The following is a 16,872-nucleotide window of genomic DNA, read 5'->3' on the forward strand; positions in this document are numbered from 1 at the left end:
GTTCTGGAGGCTGGGAAGTGCAAGACTAAGGTGCCAGCAGATTGGGTGTCTAGTGAGGGCCTGGTTTCTGGGTCCTCTTTCTCACTGTGTCCTCACAGAGCAGGTCCCTTTTATAAGGGCCCGAATCCCACTCACGGGGGCCTCACCTCCCAAATACACCACGTCCAGATACCACCACATTGGGGGTTAGGTTCCAACATATGAATCTGGGGGTGATGTGGACATCAGTCACTTAAAACTTCATTCCCCTGAACGCGTTCCTTCCCCCTGAACAGGTGGTCCGCAGCCTGGCCTGCGCCTGGTCAACACGTGGGGAACTTGTAAGCACACCAGGGTCTGCGCACATCCCGGCCAATTAAATGGGCATCTCTGGGGAGAGGCCCAGGCACCTGTGTGTTTAAATTCTCTCCAGGTGACTTGGGTGCAGTGAGTCGGAAACCTCTGCGGTCAGCCTCTGTCAAGTGGGCATCAGGCCGCCACCTCTGGGTGAGAGGTGATGCTGGGAGAAACATGGCCAATTAGGCCCCAAGGCAAACCCGTGAGGAGCCATAGGAAGCGTGAGCCTTTCCTTCTCTGTTCTCCGGTGCGCCACCTACCAGCGTCTGTGGGGCCCCTGGCTCTGAGATGACGTGTTGTCACTTCCCATGAATATTCTCACGCATGACTTCCATTCAGCTTCTCTCCTCATTGGAGACGACTGGATCCTGATCCAGGACCCCTGGATTCCTAAATGCTGATCTGCCCCCCACTCCCTGGCACTGACATTGGAACAAGTTCTTATCTTCCTGACATTTGTCTCAACTCAGCAGGATACTGAGATGTGCAGATTTGGGTTGGTGTCTACATTATTATGGCAAAAATGTGTAGCCCTTTAATGCTGTTCTGGCCACTCGCTAATCCTGAAGTTGACAGCAGGTGAAAGCCAACACTCTGGGGACAGCGCTGAGCTGCCCCATGGGCTCCAGGGGAGTCAGCGCTGCTGTCAGCCCAGACGAGCCTGGGCTGAGGCGCCCCCCCGAGGCTGGTCCCCAGGCAGACGAGGAGACACTGTTTATATCTCACAGGGGACAAAACAAACACCCGCGTCCTTGGGTAAGGTCTAGCAGCAAAGCTCAGCTCCTGGTGTTGTAGAAACCTTTACTATTTACTCCGAGCTTGGTAACTTAGGAAACATCTGAATTTGTGGAATTAATTCACTGGACCAACATCTTTTGAGAATCTTTGTGAAATCGCCCAAAAGAAAGAGCTAAGATTCAGATAGCGATCTCAAGAAGCTTATACCTGAGATGACACTGACAAGGAGCTACCGTACAGGCACTGAGAACTAAGCGCCAAGGGAGGGGTAAAGACGTGGGGGCCGGGGGGCCCACGGAAGTCAGAGGCAAAGGAGCCCCCTTAGCCTGGGATGGTCGGAGAGAGCTGCATAGAAAGGATGGCCTTTCACCTGAGCTTGAGGGAAAGATGGAGCAACTCACATACTCCATCTCAGCTCTAATGCCACCCCTGGGGAGGCCTCCGGGACCCCACTGACAAGAGCCCCACCTGGCCATTCCTCTCTCACACCTGCTGTATTTTCTCCACAGCACTTACCACCTGACTGTCTCAGTTTCCTATATTTGGTTAAGAACACTAAGAGTTACGTTCCATGAGGGCAAAGCTTCCATCTCTTTTGTTCATCCCTATACCCAGTTCCTGGAACAATGCCTGGCTCGCTGTAGACACGCAATATATTAAAGAAATGTACAGGTGGATAAATGGATGGATCAACTTTTATCTCCTTTCCTAGGGTATCACAGGAATCCGTTTTGCGGGAGGAGAGAAGTGCTACATCAAAGCGCAGGTGAAGGCGCGCGTTCCTGAGGTGGGCGCTGTGGCCAAGCAGAGCATCGCCTCCGAACTGGTGGGTATCAGCGGCCCGGGCAGCCGATGGGCTTGGCAGATGTGGCTTAAAGGCACAACCCTTTCTGTCTCCGGTTCCTCGATAGGTTTGAGACCACAACATAAATTCTAGCTCTTCTCTGCCAAAGGAATTGAAACTATTCTAGTCCTCCTGGTTGGTTCTAAGTGGTCATTCTTACATGATGTAGCATATTTAGTGGTTTTGGAAAATCGTATTTTAAAGTGCTTAACGGGGATGTTTTCACATGGCCCGTATTTGCCAGATGATAGGGAACTATCCAATCAGTGATCAAGAAAACATAAAGGACTTCGCGTGTTAGACTCTTTCTTCATCAGAGGGGCCTTAGTTCCTCTGAAAATCCCAACAGTTGATGCCCCAGCCTCTGCAGGGAAAGCAGCCACGAGGCATCTCGCTCCCTTACCTGTGTGTCAGGCAACTTCCTGGGAGTTAGTGCCAACCGTTTTGAGCTGAGATGACTCCCCCACAACTTCTTCCCGTTGGTTCAAGTTCAACCAATGAAGCTAGATCAACATGTATCGAATTTCTTTTCTATGTGTCAAATTTGTGAGGTTTTTTAAAAACATAACTCTCCCATTTGTTATTAATAGCTTGCCTTTGAGCTTGATTTTATAAACATTTATTTTAAGGATTGCGCACAGAGTTCTAAAGACACATTTAACAATAATAGCTAACATTTATTTGATACTTTAGGGTTTACCAAGTGCTCACATTCATTATTGTCTTCCATTTGAGTTGTGGCAGCGTCTGGTGGAACAAACATGGACTTTGGCGCCCGAAAAATGTAGGTTCACATCCGGCTCTGACACTGCTGTGGCTGTGGCTTCACCTCTGTGAGCCTGTTCTGTCATCTACAAACCAGGGGCACACATGCCGTCCCCACGGCCCTAGAACTACTAGATAATGAATAGGTGGCTGCTGCTATCATTGTTAATTTTATTATGATTACCTTTGGTCCTCCCAGTCTCCCCGAGAGGGGGGAGCCAGCACCAGCTCCCTCAGGCAAAAGAGGAAAAACAAGGGTAAGCAAAGTGCCTGGAGACTGGCCAGCTGCTTGCCCTCCGATGAGCAGCAGCAGAAGGTATCTCAGAGCACAGAACAAAACAAAAGCGCAAAACAAACCAGTGAGGTTTAAAGCTCGTTAGCGTGTCCTCCGTTTTCTTTCCTACTCCCAGTTTCCCCAGCCATTCGTCCTGTGAGGTGGTGCCGGGCCTTCATGGCTCAGTCCCTCCCTCCGACCTGCCCCCGTGTGCCCTCAGGAGCCGTCCCCCCTTCCCCCCCCCCAGCAGATGGCTGTGCTCCCACTGCAAACTCCCAGGGCCCAGCATAACAGTGACACCAAGACCTTTGTTCTGCCTTTGAACTTCTCTTACTGCACTGCTGTTCCCTTAGATCGCTCCGTTTCTGTTAGAAAGCCTGTGGTGACTCTAATCCTTGGCAGCATCCCCAGTGGACATGGAACCCATGCTCTGCTGCCTTCCGCAAGCACCAGCCCCCCAGCTGTACATTTGCAGTACATATTCTGGGTTTTTAAAAAACAATTTTTGCTTTTTTAATCGGAGAGAGATATAAGCTCACGCTTGCTCTGAGCTCCAGTGCCAGGCGAGATTCTGGAGAACCCAGATACATACTGAGAGAAACTGGACTCTCTGGCATGGGAGCAGGAAAGCAAGGGTGGCTTTCTTCCAGATGGAGGTGCTCACAGCAGTCATTGTTCCTGTGCTGGGACCTCCCAAGTGCAGGGCTGACTGGCAGCCATTGCTGTTTGCTCCGCCCTGGAGATTCCCTGAGACCCTGCCCCACCCAATTTACAACCCCACCCAAGCTGTGCACAGAGGCTTTTGCATATGAATGGCCTGTCCTTTCTCAGCCTAAAACCTGTTAAACAAGCTGCAACTGGGTCAGGGAGCCCCAATCTATCAAAAGAAGGCCAAAGGCCACACCAGCACCAGCCTGCCTTGCTTCACAGCTGGGCCTTGTCTGGGTACTTCCAAACCCTATTCAAAGAGGAGGGGTCTGCAGATCTCTCTGTAGCTCCTGCTGGGTGGCCCCAGGCAGTGGCTGACTTTGTACCTCCTTGGAGATCCAAGAGCCAGTGTACCCAGTGGTCAGTGTGAGACCATACTAGATTATAACTCTTCAGATCCATAAGCAACACACTCAGGGGGCAGACTCAGTGAGCACCAAAGCCCCACTGAAGCAAGTCCTGCTCCATAAGGGTGTCTCTTACACAGCAGCTCTCCCACTGTAGTAGCAGCTGGTCCTCACAGCGAATTGGCCTGGAGGTCAATTCCTCCCAGTGATACCAACAGCAATCAAGGCTCAACTACAAGACTGTGCACACAGCCCACAAAGGGATGGACCAAGAGTGTCCACCTCAGGTGACTGGGGAGGCTGAGCCACTGTACCCTATAGGACACCTACTACACAAGGCCACTCTATCAACTCAAGGAGACTTAGCATCTACCCAATACATAGACATGCACTGACCACCAGGGGGCAGATGCTCCAACCGATAGGTTATCTTGCTGCTGGGGTCCAGCTGATCGGGATTGGGCGAGATGGGCCAGACATGCCCTGGAGCCCTCCCCTGGTCCCTCCCCAGCCCCAATCATGCACCAGTGGGGTCCCTCGGCCTGGCCTGCACCCTCTCACAATCCAGGACCCCTCAGCAGATGTCAGAGAGCTGGTTTCAGCCTGATCCCTGCAGGCTAGGGGACCCCACCAGTGCACAAATCTGTGCACTGGGCCTCTAGTTTAAAAATAAATGTTGACTCACACATGTGTGATACATATAAAACTCCTGCTGGTGCTAATCACACACGTTTTAATTTTATAATACTACTAGAGGCCCAGTGCACAAAAATTTGTGCACTTGGGGGGGGGGGGTCTCTCAGCCCAGCCTGTGCCCTCTCGCAGTCTGGGACCCCTCGGGGAATGACCACCTGCTGGCTTAGGCCCACTCCCCAGGGGATCGAGCCTAAGCTGGAAGTCAGACATCCCTCTGGCAGCCTGGGAGTCCTCAGGAGATGTTCACTTGCCAGTGGGGAGCAGGCCTAAGCTGCAGTCAGACAGCCTTAGTGCTGCTGAGGAGGCGGGAGGGGCTCCCGCCACCACCAGTGTGCTGGCAGCCATCAGCCTGGCTTGTGGCTGAGCAGAGCTCCCCCTGTGGGAGCACACTGACCACCAGGGGGAAGCTCCTGCATTGAGCGTCTGCCCCCTGGTGGTCAGTGTGTGTCATAGTGACCAGTCAATCCCAGTCATTCTGCTATTAGGGTCAATTTGCTTATTACCCTTTTATTATATAGAACAGAAGCCTGGTGAATGGGTGGAGGCCGGCTGGTTTGCCCTGAAGGATGTCCCGGATCAGGGTGGGGGTCCCACTGGGGTGCCTGGCCAGCCTGAGTGAGGGGCTGAGGGCCGTTTTCAGGCTGGTCAAGCCCCCCAGTGGGGACCCTCACCCCATGGGGATGTGGCCAGCCTGGGTGAAGGGCTGAGGACCGTTTTCAGGCTGCCCACAGCCCCTTCAGGGTGGAGGAGTCCTGCTGGGGTGCCTGGCCAGCCTGGATGAGGGGCTGGTGGCCATTTTCAGGCTGGCCACGCCCCCTAGCGACCCAAGCTCCCAACCTCTCCTTTTTATTCTGTGATTTATTTATCTTCTATAATTGAAACTTTGTAGCCTTGAGCGGAGCTGAGGGCCGGCCCCGGGCAGGCGGGCAGGTTGGAAGCTTGGCTTCCTCCATCACCGGGACAACCCAAGCCTCCTGCTCGCTCCAGCTCTGTGGCCGTCATCTTAGTTGGGTTAATTTGCATACTTGCTCCTGATTGGCTGGTGGGTGTGGCTTGTGGGCATGGCTTGAACATAGCAGAGGGATGGTTAATTTGCATGTTTCTCTTTTATTATATAGGATATTATATATACTATTTTGACATGTAGTTTTTTGCAGTAACGTAATTACTGCACAATCTTCTAATTAATTTCCTTTCAATGTTCATCAATCCATGCACTGGGCCACTAGTATGATTATAATTTTAAAAGTTGTTTGTTTGGCTATCTTCAATTTTTAACCAATTAAAATAATAATCCAAAATAATTTTTTGAATACATAATTCACTGTGGTGAATAGTGTGCATTTAAATCTTTGTCTGCATCTGATTTTCTTCTCAGGCCATAGGAGCAAATTACTTTTCTTGTGTTTCATTTGTTTATATGTGTGTGGTGGATCCTCTGATGGACAAGACCAAATTCAGACAATATGTTTGTGTAACACAGGAATGTGTTTGGCTGTCACTAACAGAAAACTACATGTAGAGTAACTGAAACAAATAAGGATCTGTTTGCTCCATAGCAAGCAATGTGGAGGCTCAGGGACCAGCATCTCTGACTATTTCAGCCTTCCCTTCCAGCTCCAAACATCAGTCACACATTCAAGTAAGAACGTCAGGGAGAGGCTGAGCAGCACCACCTTGACTTCCCTTTGATCAAGAAAGCAGAGGCTTTTGGCCCTAACCAGTTTGGCTCAGTGGATGGAGCGTCAGCCTGCGGACTCAAGGGTCCCAGGTTCGATTCCGGTCAAGGGCATGTACCTTGGTTGCAGGCACATCCCCAGTAGGGAGTGTGCAGGAGGCAGTTGATTGATGTTTCTCTCTCATCGATGTTTCTAACTCTCTATCTCTCTCCCTTCCTCTCTGTAAAAAATCAATAAAATATATATTTTTTAAAAAAAAAAGAAAAGAAAAGAAAGCAGAGGCTTCCAAGCCCCAACACCCTCCTGGGGGGACCTCATTGTCCAGAACTGCTCACACGGCGCCCACAGCTTGGAGGGTCTGAGAAGCAAGAGTCTCTCCTGGGACTGGGCACACTGCTGCCTCAAACCAAAGCAGATTGTGCTGCCTGAAAGGGAGGGAGACAGGAGATTGGGGAGACAGCTGACAGTCCGTGCCATGGGCTGCTTAACATTCCTAGCTTGTAGGATGCATCTACATGCATTATCCCCTCAGCCCACCTTTTCCCCACACACTTTCGATTATGATGGGGTAGACGCATGCACCGCTTGCTCTTATAAATTTTTCATCAGTTTTGTATAACTTTAAAAAGCTATTACACCCAAAGAGCATTCATTTCCTGGATGGAGCCATTTAATTTAAGGTAAATAACTAGATTACCTGTGAGCCGCTTCCTCCAATAACTCTGAGTTGTTCTAATGCAGCCATAAGCCTGGGGGAGAAAGCATAAACGAAGTGCTGCTTTCAGCTCAAAATAAAGAGAAAACATTTTAATTTCTCCAAACTATTGCAAACTAATAAATACATGAAAGGAACAACCTGGCAAAATAAATTGGTCTCCTGGGTTATCAAACCTTTCTCAGCATCGCGCTGCAGAAGAAAACGCCGGGCTTAGATTTGAAACCTCAGTGGTGTGCTCGATGTGAAGAACATCTGAAATGTGTTTTGTTAGAGCTGGGAAAGGGAGAAATGGTTTATGTTAAATAACACTTTGAACTGATGACATTAAAGAACCAATCGCTTGCTTTTTCCATTGTTGTTCAGTACAAAACCCCAAAGAATTTTCACTCCAAATGGAGCGTTCCTCAATCCTTTGTAGGATTCCAGGGCCATTCAATTGCTTTTCCTCAAAAACACCTTTGATCAAAAACATCAGATTAACCCAAAGCTCAAAGCCAGTATCAAGTAATTTTCACTTCTACTCAGGATTCTATATTCACACATTCCAGCTTCCAAAGGCAGGCTGGCGTGCGGCGCAGGGCAGGTGCTAACTATTGTGGAGAGAGCTACAAAGAGGAGAGATTAGAACCTTAAAGTGTATGTTGTGGCGGGGGGTGAGGGGGGGAGGCAGGCATACACATACACCCAGAATTCTCGTTAAGTTTTTACAAAGCCGAGTAATCTTTTACCCGCTCGTGAACCTTAATACTCAGCATGCTCCACTCTCCACCGCCTTCTTGCTCAATGCATTTCATTTTCACTTACAGGAAGGCAAGATCATGCCAGTTAAGTATGAAGAAAGTTCTCTTATCTGGGTGGCTGTAGGCCAGCCCGTGAAGGACAACAGCTTCTTGAGCGCCAAAGTCATAGAACTCTGTGGCGACCTCCCTATTTTCTGGCTTAAACCAACTTATCCGAAAGGTAACATTTTCAAGTCTCTTCATGCTGCGTGGAAGGCTGCCTGTCCGTGTGAGGTCCCTGGGAGCCCCTCCACAGGCCTGAGCTGTGACGGGAGGGGGATCAGGGTGCACGCGCAGGTCTCAGTCATTGGCCCCAGAGCTCTGAGAGAAGGAAGGGCCGCCCTGAGGTTGCAGGGCGGCCGGCAGCAGGGTTAGCAGGAAGCGACCGGGCTCCCAGACCGCTGCGGGGCCTGGTCTCTCTTTATGACGCTCCCACTTCTTTCCACTCTGCCCATCTCAGTTGTTTGCACTTCGCAATTTTACTTTCCCCCCCTAAGGCACAGAATCCACGGACTGAGACGCTGAATCTTTATTATGTTCAAACCTAGGATTATGGGACAGCCACATGCGGCTGTGGGCAGAGGTTGAGATTCTTTAAGTTCTGGGCTCAAGCGTCAGCCTCCAAGTTCTATGAAAATAAATGAGGGGCCCTGGGGTTCCGAGCGAGGTCGGAGCACACCTTGCAGCTGTTTCCGGGTGGGGAAGGGCAGGTGAGCCCCGCAGGCCAGGCTCTGTCCCCTTCGTTCCTGTCCCCAGGGCTGTCCTCACTCTTTATTTCCACCACAGTCCCCCCCCTGCCCCCCCCCCCCAAAGGCCGGCTCTGTAGCTCTGGCTCAAGTGTGGATAAAAGGCCTTTCTTCTAGCACAGCTGAGATATGTTTTCTAAAAAGATTTTATTGAACATCAAGATAAAGCAGCATGGAAATAATAATGAAAAAATGCAGGCATTGAAACCAGGCTTGGGGGTAAAATGGGCAGTTACTGTTAACGCTGCAGGGTTTCAGTTTGCAAGATGAAAACTATTCTGGAGATAGACGGTTGCATAGCAATGTAAATGTACTTTATGCCACTGAACTTTACCCTGAAAAATGCTTTAAATGGTAAATTTTATGTATATTTTACCACAATTTATTTTTAAAAACCTCACCAAGGCTTAGAAAATCCAGACTTCTGATTCTGCCATGGCTGACTTAATCCTGCCATTCACAAGTCTTATTCTGTCCCAGAGCTTGGCAAATAGGATTCAATTTATGCATCAGTGGCCGTGGCTGCCTGGTAGAGTGGGTTAAGAAGGACCCTGAGGCCACAGGCAGGCTCGGTAAGAAATAACACCATGAGCAGTGTTTGTCCCGACTTTTGGGGCTGGAGAGAGGGCTGCCAAATGGACAGCTGCTTTTGTCATCCTGCTCTTGCCCAGTAGGTGGCCCTAACTCACAATTCTGTGGCCACTGGCCAAGTTCTCACTTTCAATTCCCCACCTGCCTCTACATAGAATAGGCCTTCCTGCTTTCCACACCCAGAAACTACTTCTCCAATACCTTGTCACCTTTTCCAGTCAAAGACAAAAGTCTGCAGCTCTGCTACCATGGATGATAACCCTCCCTAAGCACTTTCTGTTCGAGGACAAGCCTCTTACCCAGGGAGTTCATTCATTCACTCACTCACTCATTCATTCAGCAAACATTTATTGACATATTTATTATGTACCATTTACTTGTTCCAGGCACTTGGAATGCACTGGTGAACAGAACAAACAAGAATCCCTGCCCTCGGGAGTTTACGTTGTTAGCAAGGGGAAACAGGAATAAACACAAAGTTACAATAAGAAAATCATATGGCAGGATGCAAGGTGCTAGGGTAAAACCACAGAAGGACGGGGCGTGGGGGGGGGTTGGGAAGATGGTGCTATTGGCAGTGCTAGGGACTGACAGCCTGAGTTCCTGGGGAAAGGGCTTGTTTCCTGCACCCAAGATGTGGTGTGGCCCCTCCCAGCCCAACAGCATGACCACGTTGTAAGTATTCAATCATCACAGCATCCATATGAGAATTACATACATTACGTCCAACACCAGAACAGTGGGACTCACCGAAATGCCCTCCAGATTTGCAAAGGATTAAATCAGTGTTGATGTAGCCATAGGATGGAATATCATAGACATTAAAAATGAGGGATTTTTATGTATTAACTATGTATGGTGACAGATGGTTAAAGACTTGTTGTGGTGATCACTTTGTAAGGTATGTAAATGTTGAATCACTATGTTGTATACCTGAAACTAATATAATACTGTGTCAATATAATTAAAAGTAATTTCAAATGGGATTTCTTCCCAATCTCTCATAAATGCAGTCATATTTTAGAATAAAATTAAGGGGGAAAAACCTCCTCTAAGGGGTGCCTCGCTCCCCGTCACCTAATTCTAAGCCCCCCAACTCCAGGGTGTCCAGCGCCCCCACCCTTGGATCTTGAAGCTGGCAGGTCATCAGCATCACATGCTGTATTATCAGGGACACCGGTAATGGTAGCTAGACAAAGTCAGAGAGAAGGGTGACAGCCAATGTCTGCTGAGCTTTGGTTGTGTGTCAGGCACTGTTACATATTGTCCCCAACAACTGTCTGCGTAACTACTAATGATCCCATTTTATGGATGAAGAAACTAAGGTTCACAGAGATGAAATAATTCACCTGAGGTCATTAAGTTAAAAGAAGAGGAGATTTTAATCCAGGTCTCCCTGATGCCTTTCCAACAATGCCTCAGAAACCAAGAGGCTAACCACAGCTATAAAGCACATCTAAGTTTTCATAAATAACATAGCATGCTATAATCACCACCACCTAACATCTGAATGCGTATTATATGAGTTCCTTGGGAAAAGAACTATGCTAAAATCCTTCAAATTGTTCGTTAACTCTATCACAACCCTGTGAGATACCAGTAGATACTATTATTATCCCCATTTTACAGATGAAGAAACTGAGACTCAGAGAGATACCAAAGTCCACCCTGTGTGGTCTTTTCCATTGTTGTTACTCGGCAGACGTAGGCCATGCTGCGGGGCCCACCACGAGGCAGTGTGGTGAGCGAGAGCACCGGGCTGGAGGTCAGAGTGAAGTTTACCTTCAGTTCCTATCTCTTCCATCACCTCTGTGACCTTGGCTAAGTCACTTGGTGTTTCTGGAGCCTCATGCTCTCATGTATAAAAGTATCTGCTTTTTCTATTCCATAGGATTTCTTATAAGAATCAGCCAAGATAATAAATCCCCTGAAAACTGTAAAGTTTTATACACATACTAGAGGCCAGTGCACAAAATTTTTGCACAGAGCGGGGGGGGGGGCTCCCCCTCAGCCCAGCCTGCACCCTCTCCAATCCGGTACCTCTTGGGGGATGTCCCACTGCTGGTTTAGGCGCAATCCCCAGGCCTAAACCAGCAGCAGTTGGACATCCCTCTCACAATCCTGGACCGCTGGCTCCTAATCGCCCACCTGCCTGCCTGATCACCCCTCACTGCCTCTGTGTGCCAGCCTGATCGCCCCTAACTGCCCCCTCCCTGCCAGCCTGGTCACCCCTTACTGCCCCCCTGCCAGCCTGCTCTCCCCCAACTGCCCCCCTCTGCCAACCTGGTTGCCCCTAACTGCCCCCCCCTGCTGGCCTGGTCACCCCCAACTGCCCCCCCCCCCCCCCCGCCAGCCTGGTCGTTCCATGCAGCCTGTTTGTTCAGTCGTTTGGTCGTCCCTCACTAACCCCCCTGCCGGCCTGGTCACAGGCAGCCATCTTTGTGAGGGTGTGATGGTCAATTTGCATATTACCTCTTTATTATATAGGATAGTCACTCCATTATGAACTCATAGGGCTGCAAGTAACAGAATACCTGACCAGCAGTGGTTTCAGCAACTACAGGTGGAATGTTTTTCATATAGCCAGAAGTCTGGAGATATTTTTCTGGCATTACCAGCTACTCTGTGGTGTCATCACGTCTCCTTCTACCTTAGCATTTTTCTTCCCATAGCATGCTGCTCATCATCCTGTGCCTATCACTTCTGGTCACAGGTCGGCGCCCTTAACCTGGACATCACATCTACAGTCAAGAAAGGAAGACAAGACATAGGACGCCTTATCTGCCCCCTTTTACCAAGAAAGTAAAAGCTTTCCCAGAACTCCACTAGCATGTTCTGCTTGTGTCTCACTGGCCAGAAATGTGTGATTTGGGCACTCCTCGTTACCAGGCAGGCTCGGGAAATGAGTAGTATTTTACTTTCTTAGCTCCTAGTATAGAGGCAGGCAAAGAAAACAGGATTGTGGGTGGATTTTGTCAGCTATCTTACAATATCTACCTTAGTTAGTATTATAAAATCAAATTTTAGCTACCTGTATGTTTAACTACTAACTCAATACTAAAACCTGCTTTATTATTACAAAAATCATCAGTACAAATTTAAGTGGTATGTAGGTGTGTCTATGTGTCCTTTTTTGTTTTTCATCCTGATAAGCACAGACCTTCCTTAATTATTCAAATAAAGGAATTAACTTGCAGCATTTATTTTATTCATTCATTCATTCATTTTTGCAGAAACTCAGAGGGAAAGAAGAGAACTGGTAACACAAACTGTTACAACGACCACCAGAAGACCACGCAGTGGACCACGGGGCAACCCAGGCCCTGGAAGACTGAATAACAAAACCAGACCCAGTGTGCAGGAGGACTCAGACCCCTTCAACCCGGACAACCCCTACCACGTGCGTACGCTGCTTGTGCCACATTCTCAGATGAATGCATTAAACCTAACACTGGAGTGGTAGTATTTCTAGAGGTTTCAAACAAACATTTAGTATCCAACTGAGACTTTTACTCAATATTTTAAAAATGCGTCTTCATTTGTTTGTTGCTGGGTTGATAAATGCGGTGAGAACCTCATTCAAAGCTGCTTTCCCTGCTCTCCTTTTCTTGAGTCACAGGCAAATCCATAAGACAAAGTCATACCAGGAATTTATGTTAAAATGTTTCCAAGAGTGTGTGTGCCCTGGGGGCAGCACACAGAAGGAAAGTATTCTTTCCCCCCTTTGTATCCACTGTATTCACCCATTCAGCAGACATCTGTTGAGAACGTGCTTATGCAGGCCCTGTGCACACAGGCAGGCAGGACCTTCGGCCCTGGGGACTCTCAGCCCACTCTGCAGGCAGGTCAGACACAGATAAAGAACTTTCGAATCTGTGCTTGGAAGGATGGTGTTTGGAAGGATGATACTAACATCCTGAAAACTTATCAAGTCTTCCACAAAATATTTTTTTTAAATATATTTTATTGATTTTTTGCAGAGAGGAAGGGAGAAGGAGAGGGATAGAGAGAAACATCGATGAGAGAGAAACATCAATCAGCTGCCTCCTGCACACTCCCTACTGGGGATGTGCCTGCAACCAAGGTACATGCCCTTGACCGGAATCAAACCCCAGACCCTTGAGTCCGCAGGCCAACATTCTATCCACTTAGCCAAACCAGTTAGGGCCACAAAATATTATTGAGAATTCGTATTTGGAAGGATGATATGAACGTGTTCAAAACATCAAATCTTCCACAAAATATTATCTACTATGACTATCCTTTGCAGGAAGTAGAAAAATATTTATTGTAACTAGTGTTTTAATGGAAAAAATAATACATGCATATACTTTTTAAAAATAGTATAAGAGGGTATACAATTAACAGTGAGTTTCCCTTCCATCTCAGACACCCTCCCCGGAACAACCTCTTAACAATAGCTACTTGCCCAGTTTCTTTGCTTAAGTACACACACACACACACACACACACACACACACACACACACACAAATTGAACACAAAAGAGCATACAAAACTCCTGGACCTTGCTTTCCAGTTACAATAAGGTATTTTGAAGATTGTGTCTCCTATATAGATCTACCTCCTCCATCTTAATGTCCACATCATATTCCTTTGTGTGGATAGATGTACAACTTCACTAGTTCTACTCTGGTGGACATGTAAATTCTGTCTTTTGCTGTTAGGCTTGTGGGAAGGTGACTGAGGTGAAGCTCCCACTCCACGCACTGCTTGCCACATGGTACCCATTAAATTGCATTAGCTATCAGTCTTACTGCCCCACTTGTACACAAGGGAATATATCTTTAATATAAACACTGACTCTTGGATCTGCTGAGTCAATGTAGATAGGAATTTCATATTTTAATAGAGGATATCATATTGTCTTCCAAGAAATTATACTAGCTACATGTGTTCAAATAGTAATAAAAGGCCTCTATTATCAAACTTAAAAAGAAGCTTTACCAGTTTTTGGGGGTGTAAAATTTATCTCCTAGCTGTTCTATCATGCCTGTCTTTAATTATATGCAAGATCGAGCATCTTTTTGTATACAGATAAGCCATTTGTATTTTTTCTATGCAACCTCTTCAGGCCTATTCCATTTCATGTGCTGCAGATATATTTTCTAATTTATCATTTTAGACTAATATATTTTCCAAAGACTTAGAGTAAAAAGTATTTTTAAATAGCTCAAGGCTTATCAGAAAATTCAGGACACCACAGTACTTCATTCCCTAAAACTCAAAGAAAGGAAGGAAATAAAATCTGAATCGGCAAACAGAAAATTTAATATAGTTTATTCCCCAGGTAGCTGGATTAGATGAATCTGGTTCAAGGGGTAAGAGGTATCAGACACTTTACAGGTGGGGAGGAGGGCTGTATCTACCTGGCTTCCAGGCTTGAGTGTCCGTATTCTTTTAAAAACTCCAACTACATCAGTTTCCCCCTTTGCTTTGTGTTCACTTTTAAGCAGACACCTCTCCATGACCTCAGTCCTTCACATATTTCTTTAAGGTATCTTAGAGCAACAACCTGAGATTCCCTCGCAACATTTTAATCCTAATAACTGAACCCTCAAGATTAAAAAATGTCTCAATCAACAGGCTTTTTGCCTCTGTACCCTAGAAGAGTCAGCTACAATTAGTGAGATGGTTGTCTTTTTTGTCCCAGATAAGCCAAAAAAGGGTGGGGGGTGGGGTCTGAAAAATGAAAGAATGGTATGAGAGGAAGACAAATATTTTGATGACAAAAATTTAACAGGAATGTTAATTTTGTTAGGTGTGATAATGGCAGTGTGATTGTGTAGGGAAATATTCTCTTATTTGGGAAGTAACATTCTAATGTATTTATGGGTCAAATATCACAATACTGAATTTTAAAGGTCGGGGGAAAAAAGCAAGCAAATTTAACAAGTTAGTAATTGTCAAATCTAGATGATGTTCAGTATACAATTTTCTTCACTTCCAGTATGTTTGAATCTTTCATAATAACCGCCATCTCCCTCCAAAAAATTTGAGTAGACTTTTTATGCCAGAACAGGTGACAGGGGTGCTGAGTTCACGCAGCTCAAGCCTGTGTTTGGTGCTGCATCTGTCCAAGTTCACCTACCTCCAGGAAAGAGGCTTAAATTGAACAAAGGATTTACTTTAACAATAAGGGCTTCTGAGCAATGAAATTCAATACCATATTAAAGAGGATACAGAAACTATACCCCTAGATATCCATAAAAAGGAAAGCCAGATACGTAAACTTGGCAGGGGGACAAGTTCCTTCCAGCGCTGTGCTCTCCAGTGGTGAGAAAACGCTGTTTGTAGGTAATTTTTACTTCATCAATATGACTTTATTTCTGTAACTGTAATCATGGCACACAGGAACAAGAAGGCAGTTTACGGTCTGGAATTTTCACACATTATGTGGGGCCTTTTCCTGAGGGTTAGAGCCCCTTACACTGATGTAAGAGCAGGAGCTAAATGACTCCACGTTGTCTCAGCCACAGCTGGAACAGACACGCGGGCCTGTCAGTGAGTGCCAAAGTGTGTGCCGAGTTCTTGCCGACTTAAATTAACAGCGGCAGAAATGCTACTTTTGAATCATGCCTGCTTTTTGTTTGCCTATTTAAAACAAGATCAGTCCCTATTGAGTGGTGATCATGGCTCATTAAAGCATGGAGACACTCCATCAATATTTACAAAAAACACCTTCCTGCAGTGACAGATTAGGTAGGTGAAGTTCCTGGATGTTAGAAGAAATTCTGAACTTCTTATAAGGTTATGATTGAAAACTCCTTACAGAAAATTATGCTGCTTTCTTATAGCAATGAACATTTAGGATCTTATTTTTAAAAAATGTGTTACAAACTTCTCATTATGAAGAAAACCCAAATAATTCTTTTATTTCACAGCAGCAGGAAGGGGAAGGCATGACATTCGACCCTAGACTGGACCACGAGGGAATCTGCTGCATAGAGTGCAGGCGGAGCTACACCCATTGCCAGAAGATCTGTGAGCCCCTGGGTGGCTATCAGCCATGGCCCTATAATTATCAAGGTTGCCGGTCGGCCTGCAGAATCGTCATGCCATGTAGCTGGTGGGTGGCCCGCATCTTGGGCATGGTGTGAAATCACGTCATATACCAGGTGCTGTAAAGGAAGAAGTAACTCAAGAGACAACCAAAGTATGAAAACTCTTGATGCTGAAGGGACCACAAAGTATTTTATACTCCGAGTAATGTTCTTTGAGACACTGTTAACAGAATATTTCTCCATTGCTTTACAGAACTTTATCCAGAATGTGCAAATGTACTGAAAGGGTAGACTAAAATGTCATAATAATCCTTTTATTACTTGCTATTTTTTATTTGCTTTGCCCATAAGGCCTGCTCATAAGATTTCCGTCCTAAGCCATTTTGAAATAAACATGAAAATTTACAATTTGTCCAAGTTCTCATGTACACTTGAGTTCCTTTAAATCAAGTCACTAATTAAGTTGTTCTGTTTTGCATAGAATTCCTCAATTGTTCTTAACCTTTACTGTTCTTCCCAGTCTTACAAATGTTCTCTTAAGAGTCTCCAGATAAAACACAAACAAGCCCAGGCCAGTGTGGCTCAGTTGTCCAGTGCACTGAAAGGTCTACAGTTCCATTCCCATCAG

At 46.6% G+C, this 16,872-nt stretch overlaps 1 protein-coding gene across 4 annotated transcripts in view; it reads left to right on the forward strand.

The window, feature by feature from the left end:
* Positions 1-16,656, forward strand: part of CNMD (chondromodulin) — a 29,230-nt gene extending 12,574 nt beyond the window's left edge. For 3 of the 4 annotated variants that reach the window (XM_036301028.1, XM_036301029.1, XM_036301026.1), the window contains 4 exons: positions 1,787-1,900; positions 7,912-8,065; positions 12,455-12,621; positions 16,125-16,656. In XM_036301028.1, coding sequence (XP_036156921.1) covers positions 1,787-1,900; positions 7,912-8,065; positions 12,455-12,621; positions 16,125-16,340 — 651 coding nt within the window. In that variant the 3' untranslated portion in view covers positions 16,341-16,656. The remainder of the gene's footprint in view (positions 1-1,786; positions 1,901-7,911; positions 8,066-12,454; positions 12,622-16,124) is intronic. The other variant, XM_036301027.1, reaches the window with a different exon arrangement.
* The last annotated feature ends 216 nt before the right edge of the window (positions 16,657-16,872 follow it).

Source organism: Myotis myotis, unplaced genomic scaffold (genome assembly GCF_014108235.1).
Source record: "Myotis myotis isolate mMyoMyo1 unplaced genomic scaffold, mMyoMyo1.p scaffold_m19_p_3, whole genome shotgun sequence".
In the NCBI taxonomy this organism is placed as follows: domain Eukaryota; kingdom Metazoa; phylum Chordata; class Mammalia; order Chiroptera; family Vespertilionidae; genus Myotis; species Myotis myotis.